Source organism: Gymnoscopelus braueri (assembly GCF_963280865.1).
Source record: "Gymnoscopelus braueri genome assembly, chromosome: 9".
In the NCBI taxonomy this organism is placed as follows: Eukaryota; Metazoa; Chordata; class Actinopteri; order Myctophiformes; family Myctophidae; genus Gymnoscopelus; species Gymnoscopelus braueri.
This window is the reverse complement of record NC_137610.1, coordinates 5,408,731-5,433,751: the sequence shown is the minus strand read 5'-3', so window position 1 is coordinate 5,433,751 and position 25,021 is coordinate 5,408,731. Positions and strand designations below refer to the sequence as shown.

At 41.9% G+C, this 25,021-nt stretch overlaps 1 protein-coding gene across 2 annotated transcripts in view; it reads right to left on the bottom strand.

Annotated features, from left to right (window-relative positions):
- The window catches only part of hps5 (HPS5 biogenesis of lysosomal organelles complex 2 subunit 2), a 55,807-nt gene extending 32,717 nt beyond the window's left edge, over positions 1-23,090 (bottom strand). Inside the window, exons 1-2 of one of the 2 annotated variants that reach the window (XM_080438764.1) lie at positions 22,970-23,090; positions 19,643-19,756 (exon numbers count right to left, since the gene is read on the bottom strand). In XM_080438764.1, the coding sequence (XP_080294890.1) occupies positions 19,643-19,750 (108 nt within the window). In that variant the 5' untranslated portion in view covers positions 19,751-19,756; positions 22,970-23,090. The remainder of the gene's footprint in view (positions 1-19,642; positions 19,757-22,969) is intronic. The other variant, XM_080438765.1, reaches the window with a different exon arrangement.
- Between the last annotated feature and the right edge of the window lie 1,931 nt (positions 23,091-25,021).

Here is a 25,021-nt window from a genome sequence, read left to right as displayed (position 1 = left end):
ACCATGAACACTGAAACATGAGAACAACATGAACACTGAAACATGAGAACAACATTGAACACTGAAACATGAGAACACGTCTGGAGGCTATTTGGACTTTTGAAAAAACAGCGCTGGAGCGAGAGAGAAAAAAACGTCACCCTTTGATGGCTGGTGGATCTGTCCTGTTTGTTGCCGGACCCAGGGGGTCTGGCTTACATGAGGCTTTGTACCCGTTTTCTCCATACATGGGCATGGTCACTTTGTCCTTAGGCCCCAGCCATAAAAGTCTGTCCCCCTTTCGTCCATACATGGGCATAGACACAGGCTGACACGTCATGTGAAGTCTGGGTCTGGCAGAACCAGGTCTCCTGGTCTTGTTTATTAACACCATCCGATCGCGGATTATAATGATATAATGTTTTTGTGACCGGTTCAAAAAGGTTATAAAACACAAATTGCTGGCACTGGGTGAGTACATTAAGTGGCATTACTCTGGCAGGGAATACTCTTCCCTCCTTTGTCCCTTTTGCATTCATCGTTACCCTTGTTGACGATGTATTAGGAATGTCACTGAAATGCGAAGCCCGGCACGAACGTCTCACGAAGCCGGACTTCTAGAGTTCTACCAGAGAGGTCTAGAACCGATGCCTCTGCCTCAGGATTTAAAAACATCCTCAGGCCATTTTTCCTTTTTATTATAATAAATCGATTAATATGGATAACCACTTAGCCTTATGTAATACTTCCTCATCGTCATGGTTACCCCATATTTACAATCACAGTACTTGGAGGCTGGACTGAAGCCACATGAAACTCCATATTTGGGCAAAACTGATGTCATATTTGATGACAGGTGATTTGAGGAGCTCTATTTAAAAGATGATTCGACACAGTGTGAGTGGCTTAGACATCACTGGACAGTTTGTTTTTAGTCACTTAAGAGGTATTTTTGTCTCCGCCGAAGGTGGAGAATATGTTTTCGCTTTGTGTGAGCAAACATTGTTAGCCAAGCTAACATTGGGCAAGCTCCACGTGACACGTGTCAATTTGTTGACACCAATGCCTCTGATTGGCTAGAGGGACGCGTGACGAAATAAAATTCTATAAATAGGTGTGTCACTTCAAAAAGCCCCTACTTTTAGTGAGGTAAAACAGGATCAATCAGACTTGATTGGAACAGTACCTTTGGTAAGTCCAAGTCACCCGTCTGTGCGTGTGTGTTTCCCTCTGAGAACACCTAACATTGGTCAAGCAAAGGCGCAGAAGGCCAAAGCTAAGAAAGCATACTCATCTACAATTGTAACGTAGAAGAGGACTAGAGTTGAAATGATCCCACAACAATGCCGAACTCTTAATACGTGTCAATATGTTGACATCAATGTCTCCGATTGGCTAGAGGGACGCATGACGAAATACAATCCTATAATAAAAAGGTGTGTCACTTCAAAAAGCCGTTTACGTTTTTGAAGCGAGGTAAGACAGGATCAATCAGTCTTGATTGGAACGGTATCTTCTAGTCCAAATCACCCGTCCGTGCGTGTGTGTGTCCCTTTGAGAACACCTGACATTGGTCAAGCAAAGGCGCAGAAGGCCAAAGCTAAGAAAGCATACTCATCTACAACAGTAACACAGAAGAGGACTAGAGTTGAATTGATCCCACAACAAGACCGAAATCTTAATACGTATTAATATGTTGACACCAATGCCTTTGATTGGCTAGAGGAATGCATGACGAAATACAATTCTATAAATAGGTGTGTCACTTAGGTGTGTCAATTAATTGGCTAGAGGGATGCATGACGAAATACAATTCTATAAAAAGCCGTTTACGTTTTTGAAGCGAGGTAAGACAGGATCAATCAGTCTTGATTGGAACAGTATCTTCTAGTCCAAATCACCCGTCCGTGCGTGTGTGTGTCCCTCGTGCGTATGTGTGTAACATTGGTCAAACATTTTTTTTTTTTTTTTGAATAAATATTTCTTTAACACATCAGGTGCCAGCATTTTTTCATAACAACTTACGTTGGGTGCCAGCATTCTCCCCATTGACTGCGCTTTGCTGTTTAAAGCTCTAGACTCCACGAGGAGCAAATCCATGTAAAAAAAAACATCCATTCATGTTGCGCGATGACCCTGGCTACAGCCTGGAACGATAACATTTCACTCGCGAGTTACAATGGGGGGGGATCGCGCATCGCGCATGACCGGTTTTCCCCACCGGAAACAGATTCGGAGATATAGGTGTTTTAAAGAAGGAAATAGACAGGAAGTGGATGGCAGCCATGTTTTTTTTTTCCGGTGATCTATCTGGCCTATCCTTCTCAAGATCACAATGGGTACTCCCAGAGCTGCTCTAGCCCCGCCCGTGTGGAGAAAAACGAAAAAAACAAAAAGACATATTTCACGGTCTGGACCGTGTTCGGCACCGGACCGCTACTCTGCGCAAACACGGTTCAGACCGTGTTTGGCACCCGATGTGTTAACATACACCTTTTTATTTAACTACAGTATATATCTTTTACTCTACTGTATCTCATTAGTTATTGCTATGATAATATAATTGCTATAGTCTGCTGGCGGAGACTTGTGCTCCGAGGAGCACATTTTCTAGTTTAATAATATTTCCAGTCATCGTCAGTGTGCGGAAATGGCGTCTGCCAGCGTTCTCCATTCTGAACATCAGTTCCTGTGTTCTATCTGTCTGGATCTGTTCACAGATCCAATCACCGCTCCATGTGGACACAACTACTGCAGAACCTGCATCACACATTACTGGGAACACTAGTGATGTGTGTCAGTGTCCACTGTCCACTGTGTAAAGAAGCCTTCAAAAAGCAACCAAAAGTATCTGTCAATACTTTCATTTCTGAGATGGTTCAACAGTTCAGGAGTCAAAAATGGAAAGACGAATATGACAGAAAGACAGAGGATGAAATCCAGCAGATGATCCAGGACAGACAAGTGAAGATTCAGGAGGTCAAACACTCAGTAGAGCTCAGCAAGAAAGATGCAGACACAGAGATAGAGGACAGTGTGAAGGTCTTCACTGCTCTGATCAGCTGTATTCAGAGAAGCCAGGCTGAGCTCATTGATGTGATTGAAGAGAAGCAGAAAACAACAGAGAAACAGGCTGAAGGCTTCATCAAAGAGCTGAAACAGGAAATCACTCAGTTAGAGGAGAAGCGCTGAGCTGAAGCAGCTCTCTCACTCTGAAGACCACCTCCACCTCCTCCAGAACTTCACATCCATCAACACCCCTCCACCCATCAAGGACTGGACGAAGGTCAATGTCCATCCGTCTTCATGTGTGGGGACTGTGAGGACAGCTGTGGCTCAGCTGGAGAAGACACTCAGTCAAGAGATGGAGAAGAGGCTGTGTGATGCTGACCGGAGGAGGATCCAGCAATATGTAGTGGATGTAACTCTGGACCCTGATACAGCAAGTCCTTATCTCATCCTGTCTGAGGATGGAAAACAAGCGAGTCATGGAAACGTAAGGAAGAATCTGCCAGAAAACAAAGAGAGATTCTTTACATGTGCCGGTGTCTTAGGAAAACAAAGCTTCTCCTCACGAAGGTTTTACTATGAGGTTCAGGTTGGAGGGAAGACTGACTGGGATTTAGGAGTGGCCAGAGAGTCCATCACCAGGAAGGGACAAATCTATCTGTGCCCTGATAAAGGTTACTGGACTATAAGGTTGAAGAATGGAAATAAGTACCATGCTGCTGCTGACCCTGCTGTCCGCCTCCCTGTGAGAGAGGAGGTCCAGAAAGTGGGAGTGTTTGTGGATTATGAGGAGGGTCTGGTCTCCTTTTATGATGTGGAGACCAGAGTTCATCTCTACTCACTGAGAGTAGAGATGGCTGCACCTTCACTGAGAAACTCTATCCATTCTTCAATCCATGTCGTAATAATGATGGTAGAAATTCTGCTCCTCTGATCATCTCTCCTGTCATTCACACAGATTAGACTAATCCTTACAGCTATGTAATATTATTTGTAATCAATATCAACATTGAATAAAACATCCTGTTTGGTGCTTTTGCGTTGCAGGTCGCCTCACGCTTTTTCAGCAAAAGCACTTCCAGAATAATAAACAGTATGGTGTGTTTACAAAACTAACTAAAAAACAAACTAAAATCATAACGAAAATGTCCTTAGTTTTAGTCTTTGTCGATATTCTTCTTTTTAAAATAGCAGATCTACAAACTCACAAGGTGTTGCATTGCGGCGTGCGAAGGGTTAATCCTAACCTTCTCGTTTGAAAAGTAGCAAAAATAACACAAAATGTAAACTTTTAGGAGGAAAAAAAGGGGGAAAAACAAGTTGGACTGATATCACTTTGACAAGATACAGACAGACAGACAGACAGACAGACAGAGGATGGAAGAAAATTATGATTTTGTGCATCATTTAAGTCACAGTAAAAAACACGACCTGACTGTGGGCGCACAGAGGGGCTTTCCTAACATTTAATTTGCTTTAAAAAATAGCAGATGTACAAGCTCGCAGTGTGGCACGATGTGAGCTTGTAGATCTGCTATTTTTGAATAGCCAACATATAAACGGATAAAGTGGTTCAAATTATTGCAATACTGTATTAGTACATTTTTGTGACCAGCGGACCGGTTGGCAGTAGTTCCGGTAGGAGACACAAAGGAGACTCTTTTGCGTCTCCTACCGGAACCACTGCCGGTCATCAAACTATTGGCTTAGGAATGAGACAAAAACGGGGGAAAAAACTCCATGAATTCAAGTCTCCATGGGGTGACTAATCCATTGGAGAAAAAAAAGTCATTTTGGGGTGAACTATCCCTTTTAATGTGGTTAAGTGGAGTCATGGCCGATCAATTTGCGGAGCGCTGAGTCTTATGATACGACCCTGAGCTGTGTGTCAGGAGGGTGTGTGAAATATGCTGCTTTTCTCTGTCACACATCTTACTACTATATAATTGACAAAAGCTCCGAAGTTCGGCAGCGATTCGCAAGCACAGGATCACTCCACATGCCTCCAAAACCCGTCACAGACTGTTGATCAGAGCTATGGCTATGATTTAGGCATCTTACCCCACCTCGATCAGTGATCGGACTCTCGGTCTGATTGATTCTCAGCTACTTTTGGGCCTAGATGAAATATCTCTGCTACGGATCGGGCCACAAAACGGCCCTGACATCTAGTAAATAGAATGCAGAGACAGTGTGGTGCAATGGCTCTCAAAGTGGGGTCCCCCCCCCCCTATTTTCAACGGCGTATAACAAGCGAATGGGAGGTCGCGATGACATTTTTCTTTCTTCCACGGAAGCACAGCGAAACCCTCCGTGATTAGTGTGGGTGTAGTACCTTGGAATACTTAGTCTTCCCGGTGATGGATTGGTAGAATGAAACACTCTCAAACTTGACGTTAGTTATATCAGCAGAAGAGGTTTATTATAGTAAGCATAGCAAGGCTTAAGCATTACAGCAAACGATGTTGCCTCTCTGGGCTCCCGAATATCTCTCTGCCCGAAAAGGGTCTATCCCCCTAATATATCTGGGCATCACCATCCTCATTACACAGTTAATTTCATTCTCTCATCATACAATTATTTGTTATCTCTCCACTGTGTCCCACATGGGACCACAGTGTCGAACACCACCTGTTGTGTGCTTGCTTAGTTGTCAAGTTATCTTGACCTGACTCGTATCTTTTAACGAGTAATTGATCCTCCGTGTCGAGGCATTCCCCCTCCCTTATGTGTTCTTCTAGTTGTTTCTACGTTGTTCCTTATAGCCCTAAGGTTACTGGGCCACGAGCGCTCCTTGGTTGCCCCCTAATCAAGCCAACCAGCTGTGCTCAGCTGTAGACCTTGTTCGTCATACGCTGTCAGTAGGGATGCTCCTCTGCCTGATTTACCTCCCATTCTGGCCATATAGTATTCTTTTGGTTTACACCCACTTCTGGGCAGAGGAGTGGGCAGCTTATCTCGATTTACTGACAAATCAACTGGAACTGGCCCTCAACTGGAACTGAAATGGAAGTCTAGTATTTCCTTATTCTTCCAGTACCTTCTCTGTTAATACAGTTTAGCAGGCCCGGGTCATAGGTCACGACCTTCTGCCCCCACATAATCCTTCCTCTAGACAATAATTTGTCTATCTCTGCCAGGTCGGGATTGCCAGGTCGGGTTGTCTATGAGATAAGTATGGCTAAATATGGCTAAGTATGGCTTTCACTTCATAAAGTGCATAATGTGCAGTCAAACATTCTTATAATGCACTCAAACACTCTATAATGCACTCAACATAATGCACTCAACATTCATGTTTTATAGGCTATAATGTGAGACTAGTCAATTACTCTTAACTTTTAACTCGTTTTGGTATGATGCACTTTTGGTCGTTTTGGTATGATGCTGGTCGTTTTGGTATGTTGCACTTTTGGTCGTTTTGGTATGATGCACTTGTAAATACTCTTAAGTAAAAGTAATACACGATTGTCCTCTCACTGTACTTTTGTAAATGAACCACTCTACTTGTTTACTCTACTCTACTTTACTATTTACTCTACTCTTATTACTCTAATAAAGTAATAAAGTACTCTACTTTAATAATAACTGTTACTCTACTTTAATAATAACTGTAACTCTACTTTAATAATAACTGTAATAATAAATGACTTGTATAACTGCTGCTGTAATAATAAATGACTTGTATAACTGTAATAATAAATGACTTGTAATAAACTAGTCATAACAAATGGAATGTAATATAATAAACTGAAATAATAACTGAAATAATAAATGACATTTGGAATGTAATAACAAAATGGAATGTAATAAATGACATTTGGAATGTAATAACAAAATGGAATGTAATATACTGCAATTCTGCGTATTCTTTTCTTATAACAAAGCTTCCCGCGTCCTTCATCTAATATTTGTCTTCCGTACTCCGTCCCGTACTCCGTCCCGCAAAAGCGATAGTTCAGAAAACCTTCGATGTGACAGTTCTTCCTGGTACCGATCGTACCCCTCAATCATCCCTTCCTCTGTCACGGACACGTGACACTTAACTGTCCAGTATCCAAGTCCACTTGTGCTGTGCCTAGAAATACACAGCCAAGTATAGTTGTCCATTTCTACTGCGGTGTGCGGAAGTTGTTTTCCAGCCAGAACGCCGAGGAAATACATGTGCGGAGTTCGGAAGATGTTTCCCCAGCCGGAACTCCGTCATTATGGACATAAAAGAGAGGAAATGCATGTCTTAGTAATATATATATCACTCTTTTTTTATTTTTCTCTTTTCTTTTCCCTATAACATACACATATACACATTATGATCACCTTTTGGGATTATATAATGATCACCTTTTGAGATTATATAATGATTCTTCCTCTAAATTTCCCTAAACTATCTTCAGAGTCCTTACTGGCTCAGACTGCGTACAGTCTCGCCCAGCCTGTCTCCACAAAAAACAAACTAAAATAACAAACAAAACAACAAACGTAATCCCCGAAGACCCCAGCCGACCAAGCCGTCTGAGGTTGGGAATCCCCTATGCTTAGAAAGAATCATTTTATCATTCTTATAATACCAGTACATATGTAGCTGTTGTACCAGTTTATATGTGTTATATGTATCTGATGCAGGTTGATTTTGGGTTCTTACCCTTTTTAATTGCTTTCGTTGTGTTCGCTGTCCTCTCTGGCCTCTCTTTTGGTCTCTCCTGTCTCCTGGTCGTTGCGGGTCCCTCTGGTTCTGCTTGTCCTGTCCTTGTGGTCTCTGGCCCTTCTGGTTCTTCTGGTTCTGCTTCCGTCTCTCCCTCTCCCTGGCACCTGGGACGTGGTTGGATGCTCTGGAACACTGGTCATTGATGATTGCTTATCTGGAGCCTCATCGATTGTTCTTCCCTCGGTAGTGTCATTGCGTCTGTTGCTTTCTCCTTGACTGCTCCCTGGGCTGTTGGTTGGTCCCTCTGGTGGCACCTCTTCTTTGGACGTAGTATACTCTTCTTCTTTGGACGTGGTAGGCTCCTCTTCCTTGTACATGGTAGGCTCTTCTTCTGTGGTAGGCTCTTCTTCGGTGGTAGGTTCTTCTTCTTTGGACTTGGTAGGCTCTTCTTCTGGATCCTCCTCATGCGTGGAAGTGTCTGATGCTCTTGTATACCATATCTTTCTTCCCTGGTACCATACCTTTCCTCCCTGGGTGAGTATGGTCCCTGTTCTGTCTGGGGTGGTGTGGTTTCAGGTGTCGTTGGGTCCCACTGGTGACAACCTTCTTGACAAAAACAAGCTTCCTCTGGGTTTTGGCGCTCACCTTCCTCTGGCGGTTCCTCTGGGTTTTGTCGCTCACCTTCCTCTGGCGGTTCCTCTGGGTTTTGTGGTGATTTTTGCTCTTTGTCTTGACTCTTGTTGGTCTTCCTTGTCTTGGGGTTGGTTTACCTATAACGAAAAATGTTCATAACTAATTTCTTGTAAACCAACGAAAAATGTTCATAATTACTTTCTTGTATTGTCTCCTCCTATCCTCCTCTCTTCTATACGCAGGTTTCTTGTCCTCCTCCTTTTTGGTCCCTTCTGTTACTTCAAACTTCCTTGCTTCTTATTCGTTTTTCGCCATCTGGATTCGCATCTGGGTCAGTTTTCTGGTTTGTGCTGTATCGTTTTCCATCAATCTGGTTTCTTCATTTCTGTATTTTTCCAGGACATGTTCCACATGTTCGCAAAACATGATAAAAGTCATGGAAGTGATCCCCACGAAATCATTCAGCGATGAGCGCACTTTATTAGGAAGGCCACTCAGAACTGCCCCCCGGAACAGTGTTCTCATTCCGTTCTCATTTCCGTCATTTTCCGGATTCGTTCCCATCTCCAGTCTCCAGACTTTCTGTATTCTCTGGATGTAGACCCCTGCTGTCTCTTCATTCTTTATTTTTTTTCCTGTCAGCATTCCTGGCTTTATCCGAGCAGGGTATCTTCTCTTCATTTCTTGCCACAGTGAGTGTCGATAGTTGTTGAACAGATCTGCGTCTCTTGCTTGTGTATCAATCGTGTGACACATCGTCGTCTCATGAAGTAAATCTTTCATCTCATGTCGTCCTAGAGCGCGACAAAGAACACTTTTTATGTCGCCGACACTCAAGATGTATTGTACGGTGCGTTCCTCAAATTCTTGTATGAATTTGTGGGCTCCTTCGAATATGTTTGGGATTTTTGATAGCAGACTGTCCATGTCTCCAGCGGAAAATGGTGTGTAATCGAAACGCTCTCCTCTGATTATCACTGGTCCCATCATCTGGCTCCCTTGTGTGTCTGGTTGTACCGTCGCTGTTTTTTGGGTGATGTTATCTCTCTTTTCCATCCTTCCTGATATTTCCATTGTTGCTATTGGTGTGATGAATGGTGGTTGCTGGTCTCCTTGGTTTGGTTCATTGAGGCTGACATCTGTGCTGCTCTCTAACACAAAAACTGTCCCTCTGTGGTCTTCCTTGCCTTGGCTTCTGGACTCCCTTTGATGCTGCTCTTCCCCTGGGGCTCTGGGCTTCCCTTGATGCTGTTTCTCAAACTGTCTGAATTTTTGGAGTGCTGTCCTCATATTGTCATGGTGGTTTTCTCTTTGTGGTGATGTCATGTCTCTGCCCTCTTGATGGTGTTTTCTGGCCGCACCCCCTCTGTTGTGTTCTAGTGACATCCTCTCCATCTTCTTCCGACCGGTATCCTCATCTTCGGCTGCTTCTGCTTGTCTGAGTTTCTCCATCACAGTCTGTTCATATCCTCCTTGCTTCTTTTTCTTTGGGCTTGTATCTGTGTCTGGATACAGCGTGCCTGATCTCAGTGTTCTTCTTGATGGAGCCTTTGATTCTTCATCCTCCCTCTCATATTCATAGTTTCCGCACATTGTGATTTTCTCAAAGACTGGAGCTTGAACGTGATATTCCGGTGGTGCGCTTGCATTTTCCTTCATGGCCGTTCTTCTGCACGCTAGGAGATTGTCAGCAAGCTCCTGTCCTTTCTTCTGGTACATTTTAAGGATTGCAAGTTCTTTCACCCTCTTCTCTTCTCTTTTCTTCCCGTTCTTTTCCTTCTTGTGATTTCTGATTAATGTGTGCATTTGTTTGCACACATTGATGTCAAATGTGCCCTCTGGTGGCCAGATTGTGGCCTTTTCTTTTGTTCTCTTCGCCCATTTGTTATTAGTCTCCTGCAGTACTTTTCCCAACATTGGGTATTCTTCTGTCAGTATTGCCTGAGCCGTTCTCTGGACCCCTGGCCCATCTTCTTTGCCTTTAATCACGGAAACATTCTTCTTGTTCTCCAAACTTGTTTTCTTCTTTGTCTTTAATGACAATGCTAGCTTCTTTGTCTCTGGTTGCTTGTCCATTCTTTTTCCTGGCGGCCGCCTTGAGTTTTGTCGACAGGCGAAGCCCGAGATTGGTCCGGTCCTCCTCTTGTGAGCCCTCTTCCTCTTCCTCTTGTTTCTGTTGCAGGCCTCAGAGTTGTCTGTTCTTTAGCTGTAGTGGGAGTTATAGTTGTCTGTTCTTTAGCTGTAGTGGGAATTGTTCTTTAGCTGTAGTGGGAATTGTTCTTTAGCTGTAGTGGGAATTATAGTTGTCTGTTCTTTAGCTGTAGTGGGAGTTATAGTTGTCTATTCTTTGGCTGTAGTGGGAGTTATAGTTGTCTGTTCTTCATGTTGTAGGGCTGTTCCATCTTTAGCTGTAGTGGGAATTGTTCTTTAGCTGTAGTGGGAATTATAGTTGTCTGTTCTTTAGCTGTACTTTCTCTTGAACTTCTGTGGACTTCAGTGATCACAATGTCATTATTCTTGTTCCCTCATTCACAATGTCATTATTCTTGTTCCCTCCTTATCCTTATGATTTACTCTCTCAAAATATTGCTGATAAAAATAAAATGAGACAAAATTAAAATAAAATAAAATTCAAAAAGAGAAAAAATCGTGAATACGTAAAGCCGACCTTTAATTAGTTGCATGATTAGTTCATAAAACCATCCAAATTTCGATGGCAGTGACTGTATGTGAACACTCGTTCTCAATTCACAAAACCGGGGTTACGGAAGTAACCTTTAAATCATCATTCTTTTTAAAACCATCTAAAAAAATGTTATGGCAGTGGCTGTATGTGAACGCTCGTTCTTTATTCACAACCCCTGGTTACGGAAGTAACCTTTAATTCATTAATTCTCTCTAAAACCATCCAAATTTCGATGGCAGTGGTTGTATGTGAACACTCGTTCTTAATTCATAAACCATGGTTACGGAAGTAACCTTTAATTCATTAATTCTCTCTAAAACCATCCAAATTTCGATGGTAGTGACTGTATGTGAACACTCGTTCTTAATTCATAAACCATGGTTACGGAAGTAACCTTTAATTCATTAATTGTCTCTAAAACCATCCAAATTTCGATGGCAGTGACTGTATGTGAACACTCGTTCTTAATTCATAAACCATGGTTACGGAAGTAACCTTTAATTCATTAATTCTCTCTAAAACCATCCAAATTTCGATGGTAGTGACTGTATGTGAACACTCGTTCTTAATTCATAAACCATGGTTACGGAAGTAACCTTTAATTCATTAATTCTCTCTAAACCCATCCAAATTTCGAACGCTCTGTGTCTGTGTGTCTCTCTCTCTTTGTGTGTCTTAACTCTTTGACTGCCAGAGTCGTTGACTGCCAGAGTATTTTCATTTGACTCCCTCAGTGGTTTTTTCTCTAGAGCCTCCAGTCCGCCTCTAGAGAGCAGCACATGATAGCTTAATGAGCTGTCATGTCAGCTCGCACCCCACACACACAGTCAAACAGTGAATACATTACAACTGATGTGACTGATTGGTGACTGATCGGCAGATTGTCCAATCGGCCAAAATTACGATGTGATACACGACAGTGATGACTGATCGTCACCCAGACCATAGATTATAGCAGATAACATGTCCGTTCATTTGTTATACCGTGTGAAAAACGTTTTTTTTTTTTTTTTTTTTTTTTTTTTTTCCTGGACGAAAATGACCAGGGATAAAAATCAAAAACCGGAAACGGAACCCAGGTCATGAAATCGGATGCAGGTGTGGTTGAAGCAAGTGGAACTCGAAAATAAGATTGAAATAACTTAACATTATAGCGCAATCAGAGATTAAACAATGAACGCGCGTCCAACGCGTCTAAAGCGTCGACGCGTTTTCGAGTCAATGACGTTTATAGAGTCTTTCTCTCTCTGTGTGTCTCTCTCTCTCTCTCTCTCTGTGTGTCTCTCTCTCTCTTACTGTACCTACAGTAATTATGGACCTCTCTCTTACTGTACCTACAGTACACTATGGACCTCTCTCTTACTGTACCTACAGTAATTATGGACCTCTCTCTTACTGTACCTACAGTAACTATGGACCTCTCTCTTACTGTACCTACAGTAATTATGGACCTCTCTCTTACTGTACCTACAGTAACTATGGACCTCTCTCTCTCTCTCTTACTGTACCTACAGTACACTATGGACCTCTCTCTCTCTCTCTCTTATTATCTCTTTGTATATCTCTTTGTATATCTCAGAGTATCTCTGTATATCTCTGTATATCTCTGTATCTCTGTATCTCTCTGTATCTCTGTATATCTCTGTATATCTCTTTGTATCTCTCTGTATCTCTCTGTATATCTCTGTATATCTCTGTATCTCTTTGTATCTCTCAGAGTATCTCTGTATATCTCTGTATATCTCTGTATATCTCTGTATCTCTGTATCTCTGTATCTCTCAGAGTATCTCTGTATATCTCTGTATATCTCTGTATCTCTGTATCTCTGTATCTCTGTATCTCTCTGTATCTCTCTGTCTCTCTCAGAGTATCTCTGTATATCTCTGTATATCTCTGTATCTCTGTATCTCTTTGTATCTCTCAGAGTATCTCTGTATATCTCTGTATATCTCTGTATATCTCTGTATCTCTGTATCTCTCAGAGTATCTCTCTGTCTCTCTCAGAGTATCTCTGTATATCTCTGTATATCTCTGTATATCTCTGTATATCTCTGTATATCTCTGTATCTCTCTGTATCTCTGTATATCTCTGTATATCTCTGTAGATCTCTTTGTATCTCTCAGAGTATCTCTGTATATCTCTGTATATCTCTGTATATCTCTGTATCTCTGTATCTCTGTATCTCTCAGAGTATCTCTCTGTCTCTCTCAGAGTATCTCTGTATATCTCTGTATATCTCTGTATATCTCTGTATATCTCTTTGTATCTCTCAGAGTATCTCTGTATATCTCTGTATATCTCTGTATATCTCTGTATCTCTGTATCTCTGTATCTCTCAGAGTATCTCTGTATATCTCTGTATATCTCTGTATCTCTGTATCTCTGTATCTCTGTATCTCTCTGTCTCTCTCAGAGTATCTCTGTATATCTCTGTATATCTCTGTATCTCTGTATCTCTTTGTATCTCTCAGAGTATCTCTGTATATCTCTGTATATCTCTGTATATCTCTGTATCTCTGTATCTCTGTATCTCTCAGAGTATCTCTGTATATCTCTGTATATCTCTGTATATCTCTGTATCTCTCAGAGTATCTCTCTGTCTCTCTCAGAGTATCTCTGTATATCTCTGTATATCTCTGTATATCTCTGTATCTCTCTGTATCTCTGTACATGGGATCATCATTCATAACACAACGTTACTACACTTTCACACACAACGTTAAAACACACCGTCACCTGTTTTGTCTTCCCTTAGTCTCTCTTCTATCGCCCCTAGTCAGCCTCTCTGCTGACTGCCTCTCCTTCTGTAGGGGTTATAACATTTACAACACAACATTAAATACACTTTCAAAACCACAACGTCAACCACACCGTCACCCGTCTCTCTTTATATCACAAAGGTTCCGTATATATCACAAAGGTTCCTTAGCAGCGTTGTGATATATTCTTTTGAGGTAGCTGTATTGATAAATGTTCTTGTATAAATTGTTTATGGAACCAATGTGGTTGCTTGTGTGTGTGTGTGTGTGTGTGTATATGTGTGTGTGTGTGTGTGTGTGTGTGTGTGTGTGTGTGGTGTGTGTGTGTGTGTGTGTGTGTGTGTTACAGTAGTTATGCGTGTGTGTGTGTGTGTGTGTGTGTGTGTGTGTGTGTGTGTGTGTGTGTGTGTGTGTGTGTGTGTGTGTCTGTGCAAATACAGCAGCATTTGTGATATTTGAGGTAGACTTGAGGTAGATTTCAAAAAAGAAATATTCTTCTAGATTTTCAAAAACCCTTAAATCTAATATCTTTACAAAGTTTTAAAATGTTCACGCAATCCACACATTATTTTAACGTCAAAAAATGTTGGACGAAATGTATTGTTTTAGCAGAATACAGATACGCTGTTCTATTACAGGGGCCTACATAGACACAGAGAGAGTGCTACGAGAGGCAGAGGTTAGCACGGGTGGGGGCGCCTCCTTAACCTTGGATCCCCCTTCTATTCACAGTGAAGCTCGCTCTCCCATTTTTCCTCTCTCTCTCTCTAAGCTCCAACCTAACTCGTATATCAAGTTTAGGTTGTCATCCAGGCTTCACAGAGAGAGAGCCACGAGAGGCAGAGAGGCCAGCACGGGTGGGGGCGCCTCCTTAACATTGGATCCCCCTTCTATTCACAGTGAAGCTGGCTCTCCCATTTTTCCTCTCTCTCTCTCTAAGCTCCAACCCAACTCGTAGATCAAGTTAGGTTGTCATCCAGGTTTGGGGACGCATAATTTGTTTATTTTAAATTACCACGTTCAAATGGCATGCTTCGTGTCATTAAAATAGGCCACTTTAAGACATTTTTTCCCAGTAAATTATTTTGTCTCTATACTATGTTATTTTCCCTTTTATTATTCTACAGGTTCAGCATAATGTAACCTTTTCCCGATTCGCGCATTTTTCGCAAAACGTTCCGTCTATTTACTTTCGGTGATCTAATTAATTATTGTAAATTATCGCGTTTAAAATGGTCTAAAATGCGTGCTTTATTTCATTAAAATAAGCCAAATTAGGACATGCCATTCCAATAATTATTCTATCTCTTATACCATGGTTATATTGCTTGTAATTATATTGCAAGTTTCAACAGAATGTAACCTTTTCCGATCGCATATTTCGCTCTTTATAATTTGTCAAAACGTTCCGTATATTTACTTTCTTATTGGGTTACCACAGTGCCAACCATCCAAATGACTCTATTTCTCTGCATTCTACATACTTCATTCACTCACTGTAAAATTGTCCCATTTAAGCCTTCATGCGCTCTTTCAGATCCACACTGCATGCCCTCCAAATAACTCTATTTCTATGCATTCTAAATACTTATTTCAATCACTGTAAAATTTCCCCATTTAAACCATCATGCGCTCTTTCAAATTCACACTGCACGCCCTCCAAATGAGTCTATTTCTATGCGTTCAAAATACTTCATTCACTCACTGTAAAATTGTCCCATTTAAGCCTTCATGCGCTCTTTCAGATCCACACTACATGCCCTCCAAATAACTCTATTTCTATGCATTCTAAATACTTATTTCAATCACTGTAAAATTTCCCCATTTAAACCTTCATGCGCTCTTTCAGATCCACACTGCATGCCCTCCAAATAACTCTATTTCTATGCGTTCAAAATACTTCATTCACTCACTGTAAAATTGTCCTATTTAAGCCATCATGCTCTCTTCAATCACGATCATCACACTCACCAATATTGCACCTAGTTATCTCAGCCTGTGATTAAACCAGCCATGTACTCCACACACTTCCATTGCTCTCTTATTTCCACTGTCTAAATTCTCCAGGTTTGTCATGACTTTATGCGCTCTAATTAATTTGATTATACAGTATATATTATTATTATTATTATTATTATTTTATTCTCTGTGTAGCTACATTTACTCTATCTCCTTATATAAATACCTTGACTCTCAGCCCGTCGGCTGATTTATATAATTGCTTTCTACTCTTTTAAATTTTCCTAAATTATCACATGTGAGCTCACCATTCATTTCTTTTTCTGTGTAACGTTACTGGTTCTCTTGGCCTTTTTACCTCTTTAATTATCTGAATACAGCTTAATCTCTTACGCAGCCTGATGGCTGTATTATTTTCAGACTTACAGACTGTCATTTTTATCTCTTCAGACTCTCTCTTAGTCTGTTCTCTTTTAAAGCTCTATATTGTAGCTTTTTCATGCGTCTGTAATTTTTCTCGTCAGACTCTCTTAGTCTGTTCTCTTTTAAAGCTCTATATTGTAGCTGTTTCATGCGTCTGTAATTTTCCTCTTCAGACTCTCTTAGTCTGTTCTCTTTTAAAGCTCTATATTGTAGCTTTTCATGCGTCTGTAATATTTTATCTCTTTAGACACTTAGTCTGTACTCTTTTACAGCTCTATATTGTAGCCTTTCATGCGTCTGTTATCTCTTTAGACGTGTTCTCTCTGTGTTTTGTTTGTATAAATCTGCGCAATATCTCTGCACAGTTTACTGCAAACTCTTAAATTTATCTCTTTAACCGGTTTATCTCTCGACCTTGTTATCCAAATTATGGTCAAATAAAATTTTGCTTTGCAAGGCTTTTCAAGCTGAGAATGTTAGACATGCTTCTAATGCTTGGTTAGTATTATTAAGCTTAATCGTGCATTCATTCACCTTCCAATCCGCTAATAACTACATTTATTTTTGGTACTATCCTCCCCACACAGCTTCTTTTATTTATAGTTTCGCTATTTATTTCCTCCCCCTCGCTCAGCGCCCCACAGCCCCGGCCCGGGACCCCTCCCGTCTTCCCCCAGCGAGAGAACTCCACAAAAAGGCACTGAATCAAAGGCTCGAGTTTATTACCTTTTCTCTGGTGGCCACCTTGAGTTCTGTCGACAGGCGAAGCGCGAGATTGGCCCGGTCCTCCGGCCGCTCCAGCTGCGCCGCGCGAGGCGTCGGTCAAAATTCACGAAACGTTTTAATTAAACTCCCGATTTCGTGACGCCAATCTTTGTGGGTGTAGTACCTTGGAATACTTAGTCTTCCCGGTGATGGATTGGTAGAATGAAACACTCTCAAACTTGACGTTAGTTATATCAGCAGAAGAGGTTTATTATAGTAAGCATAGCAAGGCTTAAGCATTACAGCAAACGATGTTGCCTCTCTGGGCTCCCGAATATCTCTCTGCCCGAAAAGGGTCTATCCCCCTAATATATCTGGGCATCACCATCCTCATTACACAGTTAATTTCATTCTCTCATCATACAATTATTTGTTATCTCTCCACTGTGTCCCACATGGGACCACAGTGTCGAACACCACCTGTTGTGTGCTTGCTTAGTTGTCAAGTTATCTTGACCTGACTCGTATCTTTTAACGAGTAATTGATCCTCCGTGTCGAGGCATTCCCCCTCCCTTATGTGTTCTTCTAGTTGTTTCTACGTTGTTCCTTATAGCCCTAAGGTTACTGGGCCACGAGCGCTCCTTGGTTGCCCCCTAATCAAGCCAACCAGCTGTGCTCAGCTGTAGACCTTGTTCGTCATACGCTGTCAGTAGGGATGCTCCTCTGCCTGATTTACCTCCCATTCTGGCCATATAGTATTCTTTTGGTTTACACCCACTTCTGGGCAGAGGAGTGGGCAGCTTATCTCGATTTACTGACAAATCAACTGGAACTGGCCCTCAACTGGAACTGAAATGGAAGTCTAGTATTTCCTTATTCTTCCAGTACCTTCTCTGTTAATACAGTTTAGCAGGCCCGGGTCATAGGTCACGACCTTCTGCCCCCACATTAGCAACCACCAGGGGATCGATCATACTGGAGATAAATATTCTGTGACTACTTGAAAAAGGTAAAAAATCGCTGGCACTGGGCAAACACAGACAGAAATACGTCTGCAGTGAAAGAGTTAATGGGTTTTCAATTTTCCAGGAAAAGAAAGCCTGCAGTTTCTATTAGCTTGTATTCCCCATCGATGATGTCACTGGTAGGCGGGTTTCTGAACTGTCCACAACCCTCCTCTGAGACACAGACGGGGTAGACAAAAAATTGTACCATATTATAATGAGCATTAGTGAGGACCACTTATATGAAGATACTTTGAAAATGGGTGAAGTCGTCCTTTAATGTCTTACTGCACCACTGTGCTGTTTACGTTTCTGACTGAAAATACAATCAATGAAACGTTAATCTCTCATGAACAGATTCAGAGCTGCGCAACTGAATCTGTAGGGAGGGCCGTTCAGAACGTGTCAACATTAGCCTACAAGTGGGCGTGCCTTCAGATCAGGAAACAGGCCGCGCTTTACCCAATCAAATGTAGTGGGCGGGATTTACATCTGTGCGTTTGCTTCCCACTGGAAACAAACCCAAACTCATTTAACAATAGCGTCCTCGGAGCCGACGAAACAACGGAAAGTTAGTAACATTTTAACTTGTTATTCCATCATAGAAACAAGTGGGCTTATAACCAAAACGAACGATCCATGTTCTGTGGGAGAAATGTTGTTAGTGGGAATGAAAACATAGGCGCACCACCGGAAGAGGAGGGCTGAGGGTAGACCAAACGCGAACAGGCTTTTTGCATGTAGTTTAAGCGCAAGGGGCTTAAGCGCAAGGGGCGGGGCCGCGGGTGGTGGGTGGGGAGAGAGCCTGGCGACGCGAGCTATGTTAGTTAGTGCACTGAGTGGCAGTTGGGGCAAACGCAGTCCCCACAACATCATTTACGATTTTTCAAACAACCGCAGACTACTTTTTTCGCCGATAAAGTATAGTTTTGGACCATGACGGAGGCGCGCCGACTCAGCAGACCTTGAGGCCGAGGAGTCGCGCGAGTGCCCTCGACGACCGGCCGATGGTCTGCTAGTCGACTAAGCGCCGTCCGAGTTATGTACCGATAGGCACAGAATCGTAAATGATGTTGTGGGGACTGCGTTTGACCCAACTGCCACTCAGTGCACTAACATAGCTCGCGTCGCCAGGCTCTCTCCCCACCCGCGGCCCCGCCCCCTTGCGCTTAAACTACATACAAAAAGCCTGTTCGCAGACCAAACGGGCCTATTTCCTGCACCCACCTGTACCCATCCCCCAGAGGCGTGATAGTGAAATGCAACCCAACTCGAACAAGACCCGGAAAAGACGCACTGTGATTGGCCAGTGGTCACTTTGAGTGACAGTTGGGGCAAACGCTCGCCCCAAAACATGATTTACGATTCTGTACCTATCGGTACATAACTCCGAACTGCGCTGAGTCGGCACAAGCGATCTTAGCAACGTTCGGCACGGCAACTCGCTCGCTTTAGCTTGCTCGGTGGTGCATCTCGTGGCTCAAGTTCGCTTGACACTGCGCGCCTCCGTCGCGGTCCAAAACTATACTTTATTAGCCAAAAAAAAAATCTGTGTTTGTCGGAAAAAGAGTGCCTCCAGCGGGATTTGATCATGGAGCTCGGTATCGACAGTTGCAGGAGCACTAGGGTTTTGGGCTGTATTAGACTGTGAAAATGCCCCCACCGTCCCCTCTGGGGGCAGAGTCCTTGTTTTCTCGTTTTTGCATTCAGCCAATCGCAGGGCGGCAGGGCGGGGTTTGGACGAATGTAGCAGTAGAAGAATATAGTAAGAAAACAGCAGAGGGCGCTGTTCTTCCTTTTAAAAAAAAACCTGGGTTCCCAGATTGATCAAACGTACCTTCAGCCTCCCGGAGTCCAGGCGGAGTGCGGACAGAAGCTGCTCCAGACAGTCGAACTCAGCCAGGACATGAGTGTGGCTCTCTGGGACCACTGGGAACGCAGGCATCCTGAACTACGGATAAAAAAAAACACACAGGACATGAGTGTGGCTCTCTGGGCCAATGGGAAAGCAGGCATCCTGAACCACGGATACAAAAAACACAGCATAAGACACCTAGGTCTGTTACAATTATTACATAATCGTCTCATCGCAATTATTTGAGACTAGTCCATACCCGTGGGGGGGGATATGCGCGCATGATCTGGCAACCCGGGAGCCAGCGAACACAAAAACGCTAATTAACAGCTGACATTTGGGGAAAGCGAAAAAACAGGCTTCGCTGTTCCGTGCACATGGTAATGGTGAATGGCTGGCTGTCTGCGAAATCAGATCAATTGCTCCAGGCACTGAGGAGAACCGGGCAGAAGAGATTTTGGTCTCACCACCACCCACACAGAGCTTTGTAGAATTATAGAAGAATAATCGCAGTTATTTTTGCATAATCGCCATAATCGTTTCCATGTTGAAAAATGTTCACACGTCTTCAAATCTAAAAAAATTGCAGATATAGCAGCTATTTTTATGTATAAAATGATATATAATATGTCAATAATGTATTTGTATATGTCAGTTATTCGTCATATCTGGCCTGTGCAATTTTTGATTACGAAGCCTAAAAGGCAAAAATAAAAATTTAATTCATAATTCATATTATGTTCCAACGTTCGATGCCAAACACACAATTAAATCGTTATTCGCAATTATTTTGGTGACAATTAACCGTCAACTTAAATGTGTAATGGTGACAGCCCTAAAGACACCCATGTACCTGTCAAACTACTTCACAAACGTCAATGACGTCCACAATCACAACACCAGAGAGATCTGTACTGATCATGTTCAACCCAGATTTGGCTCAAACAAGGGGTTAAATGCGTTCTCCTGCTATGCCACAAAAATGTGGAACGCCCTACCAACAGGAGCAAAGGAGTGTAAAACCCTACTCTACTTCAAAACCACTCTAAAAGAACTCTAAAATACTCAATATTCAACATTTGCACACATTTTCTCGACGTTTCAAAAATAGCAGATCTACAAGCTTGTAGATCTGCTATTGTTGAATAGCCAAAGTATAAAATATGGTTAAAGTGGTTCAAATGATTGTGACGCCATATTAACTAGTTTTGCCCCCCCAAAGACCCCTTTGAGAACCATTGCACCACACTGTCTCTCTGCATTCTGTGTATGTGACAGAGAAAAGCAGCAGATTTCACACAGCCCTCCTGACACACAGCTCAGGGTCGTATCATATGACTCAGCGCTCCGCAAATTGATCGGCCATGACTCCACTTTACCACGTTAAAGGGATAGTTCACCCCAAAATGACTTTTTTTTCTCGATCCATTAGTCACCCCATGGAGACTTGAATTCATGGAGATTGTTTTTCGTTTTTGTCTCATTCCTAAGACAATAATTTGATGACCGGTAGGCAGCGGTTCCGGTAGGAGACACAAAAAAGTCTCCTTTGTGTCTCCTACCGGAACCACTGCCTACTGGTCCGCTTAAATTATTGTCTTAGGAATGAGACAAAAACTAAAACATATCCATGAATTCAAGTCTCCATGGGGTGGAGTTGACTAAACCAGTCAACGCTGTTAGCGAGAGTTAAGTGCAGCCGCACTTAAAGATCGTTTCTTCTTTATTGCTTTGACGTTCTCAACGTGTTCTTCGGTCTGAGCGTCTATAAAAACCATCTTAGTCGATGGTATATTTTGATTATTATTACAAAACATGCATTTACCACTTCAGCCCTACGTATATACAGTACATTTCGGCCATTCATTTGAAAATAGCCGATCTACAAGCTCACAATTGTGAGCTTCTGGATCTGCTATTTCCAAAAGATTGTATACATTTGTAAAACTTGTGAAATTGGACATATCATGTACCGATACCATTTCTTCCTTCACGATACCGATACCGATCCCCGTAACTTGCGTATCGGTCGATACAGAGAACCGGTCCGATACCGGTGAGCAATTTAAAAAGAATCTAGGTCAGTGGTTCTCAAAGTGTGGTCCAGGGACCCTCAGGGTTCCTAGAGGGGGTTTCCAAATGGACCCTTACAGGTCTGTAACTCTGAGAGTTACCAAATGGACCCTTACAGAAACTCTCAGAGTTATCGGGGTCCTTGAAATTAAAAGGTTTGAGAACCACTGATCTTGGAACGAATACAAATTTAAATATATATGAAACTAAATAGTAGTCTTTTTTAAATATTTTTTTTTGTTCTGGGGGGTCCCTGGAACATTTTATACATTTGAAAACTTTGGGACATTCTGCATAATGAGTACTTTCTACTTTTGGTACTTTAAGTATATTTCGATACCAATACTTTTGTACTTTTACGCAAGTACATTTTGATTACCCAGACTTTTACTTGTAACAGAGTATCTCAACATTGCAGTATTGATACTTTTACTTAAGTAAGTAATTGTGAGTAAATGTTTCCACCTCTGCCAACAACACTAGAGCTCCACATTCCAAGCCTTCATGTCACTCTGCTGTTTAACATTAACTATTAACTAACTGCACAAACACAGCTGTTAAAACATCATAAAAAAACTCTTCATAAAGACTGGATCAGATCAGCATGGATCAGATGAAGGTTGATTGATTGACAGGTATAGCCTCCATTCACTGCATAACATCACGAGACCTTCAGTCTGCTGACAGAGGTGGGGTGTTACACCACACCAGTGTCCTGTGGGATTATGTTACTCCAGGGGTCGCTGTAATTTGTTTATGTATCACACACACACACACACACACACACACACACACACACACACACACACACACACACACACACACACACACACACACACACACACACACACACACACACACACACACACACACACACACACACACACACACACACACACACACACACACACACACACACACACACACACACACACACACACACACACACACACACACACACACACAAAACAACCAGCCACATTTCACAAGGCACCACTTTCGGTGTAACTCAAATTTTTTGGTGTGTTAGTAAAGTAAAGTTTCCGGGTTTTGGTGCAAAAGAAGCAACTTTATCTTTAGTTTGTCTGTGTATTATAATGTTAAAACAACACAATGACAGTCCTATTAAACTGTGTTTACATACTGTGGTCGAGGTCATAATAGTAGTAATAATAATAATAATAATGTTATACATACAGTGGCAGCTATAAAGGTCGTTGCAGCATTACTTCTTACCTTTTCACGTCTGATCTGTTAATGCAGTAAACCGTTGTAGTAGTTTATAGATCCATGGTTGTGTGAGTGAGTCTCTAGTTTCACTTCTATCTGATTCACATCCAGAGAATCTCTGAAACAGCAGCTCACAGTTTGTTGTGGGCGGTTCCTTCACTGTGTTGCCACATTGTGGAAAGAAACAAGCGGCCAAGGTCTATGAAAAACAAGCCCAAAAGAAGCAACTATACAAATAGGCCAGGTTTTACCACTTTGCTATTTGGGAAATGGCTCACTTTAGAAACAAGCACAAAAAACCACAACCACCAATATTTACAAACGACAATACAGGAAAACATGCCCAAATTCGCTGATAATAAGCAGACATGGCAACACTGTGGGTCAGCCCAGCGGCCGGCGCTGTTATGCCAAGTTGTGTTCCCCCATCAGAATGTGTTACCGCGTCAGAATGTGTTTCCCCTCGAAGCAGTTGTCAGGAGTTTTTCGTGCCAAAGACCCTCAAGTTAATATGTATTTTGGCCGCGGACCCCCTCATCTGAAAAGGTTTTGTGCCAGGGACCCCCAGAAGAGAAGATATATGAAAAAAAAAGAAGACAATCAAAATTATACAAAACAATTAATAAAATCACATGTTTTTATATTTCTCAAAAAGTTTCAAAAATAAGCATAAGTTGTACTTATATTTTTGAATGGTCAACATGAGGTTAAAAAAAAAGATATATAGATAGATAGATAGATAGATAGATAGATAGATAGATAGATAAACACACACACTGAGCTAGGTGTGTGTGTGTGTGTGTGTGTGTGTGTGTGTGTGTGTGTGTGTGTGTGTGTGTCTCATAATGGTATAAATCATTGCAGAAAACGACGCACCATTTAGTTGAGAGTCATTCAGTCATTAATGTCGAGGTTTAAACAGTGGTACGATCCATTAGAGTGAGGCCAGTTCTAAAATGGTACAGTCCATTAGAGTGAGGCCAGTTCTAAAGTGGTATGATCCATTAGGGTCCATTAGGTTCAATCGATTGAAAGCTGATCTGTCCAGAGAGACAGGAGGCTCCATCCCTCTATCCTTTCATCCTTCTACCCTTCCTCTGAAAGTCAAACAACACACATCAGTCTACAGGAGATAACACAGTAACACACATCCCTCTGTCCTTCCTCTGAAACAACACACTGAGTCTACAGGAGATAAACACAATCACACACTGAATGCTGAGATACCGGCATTAAGAGATGCAATTCAGTGTTTGACTGGAAATCACTAAAGATTCAAGTGAAATACCCGTTAATGTCTCAAAGAAAAGGGCGTTAACTCATTCAGACCGGGAAATAATCTGTGTCATCTTTAGATTTCTTTGGCTATTCAAAAACAGCAGATCTACAAGCTCATAGTGCAGCACTTATGAGCTTGTAGATCTGCTATTTTTTAAATGTTTTGAAAATGTGTGCAAATCTTTGAATATATATATAGTTACATGTAAGCAAACATTTGTAACTCAAATCTTTGCTTCGAGGGATTCTACAAATGTCTTCTAAATCCTAACAGTTTTTTGAAAATCGTATGTTTCTATATCAGTGGTTCAGAAATGTGCAAAATGTTCAATTGTTCAAAGAAAAAATATATAAAAATGACAGATGCTTTCCCGATCTGAATGAATGAAGTGGTTACTAAAGCATCACTACAACCAACAGAATCATAAAGATAAAGCAACATGACAGAGAGAGAGACAGAGACAGCAACATGAACATGAATGTTTCTCTTTATTCAGAACATGTTTCACATCTTCTTCAGTGCAGACAGACGGTTGCAGATGTCACATGATCTACAACCAGTGCTTTAGAAGCCTCACTTACACTTAAAAGGGATAGTTCACCCCCAAAATGACTTTTTTTTCTATGGATTAGTCACCCCATGGAGACTTGAATTCATGGATATTTTTTTTTAGTTTGTGTCTCATTCCTAAAACAATAATTTTGATGACCGGCAGCGGTTCCGGTAGGAGACACAAAAGAGTATCCTTTGTGTCTCCTACCGGAACCGCTGCCTACCGG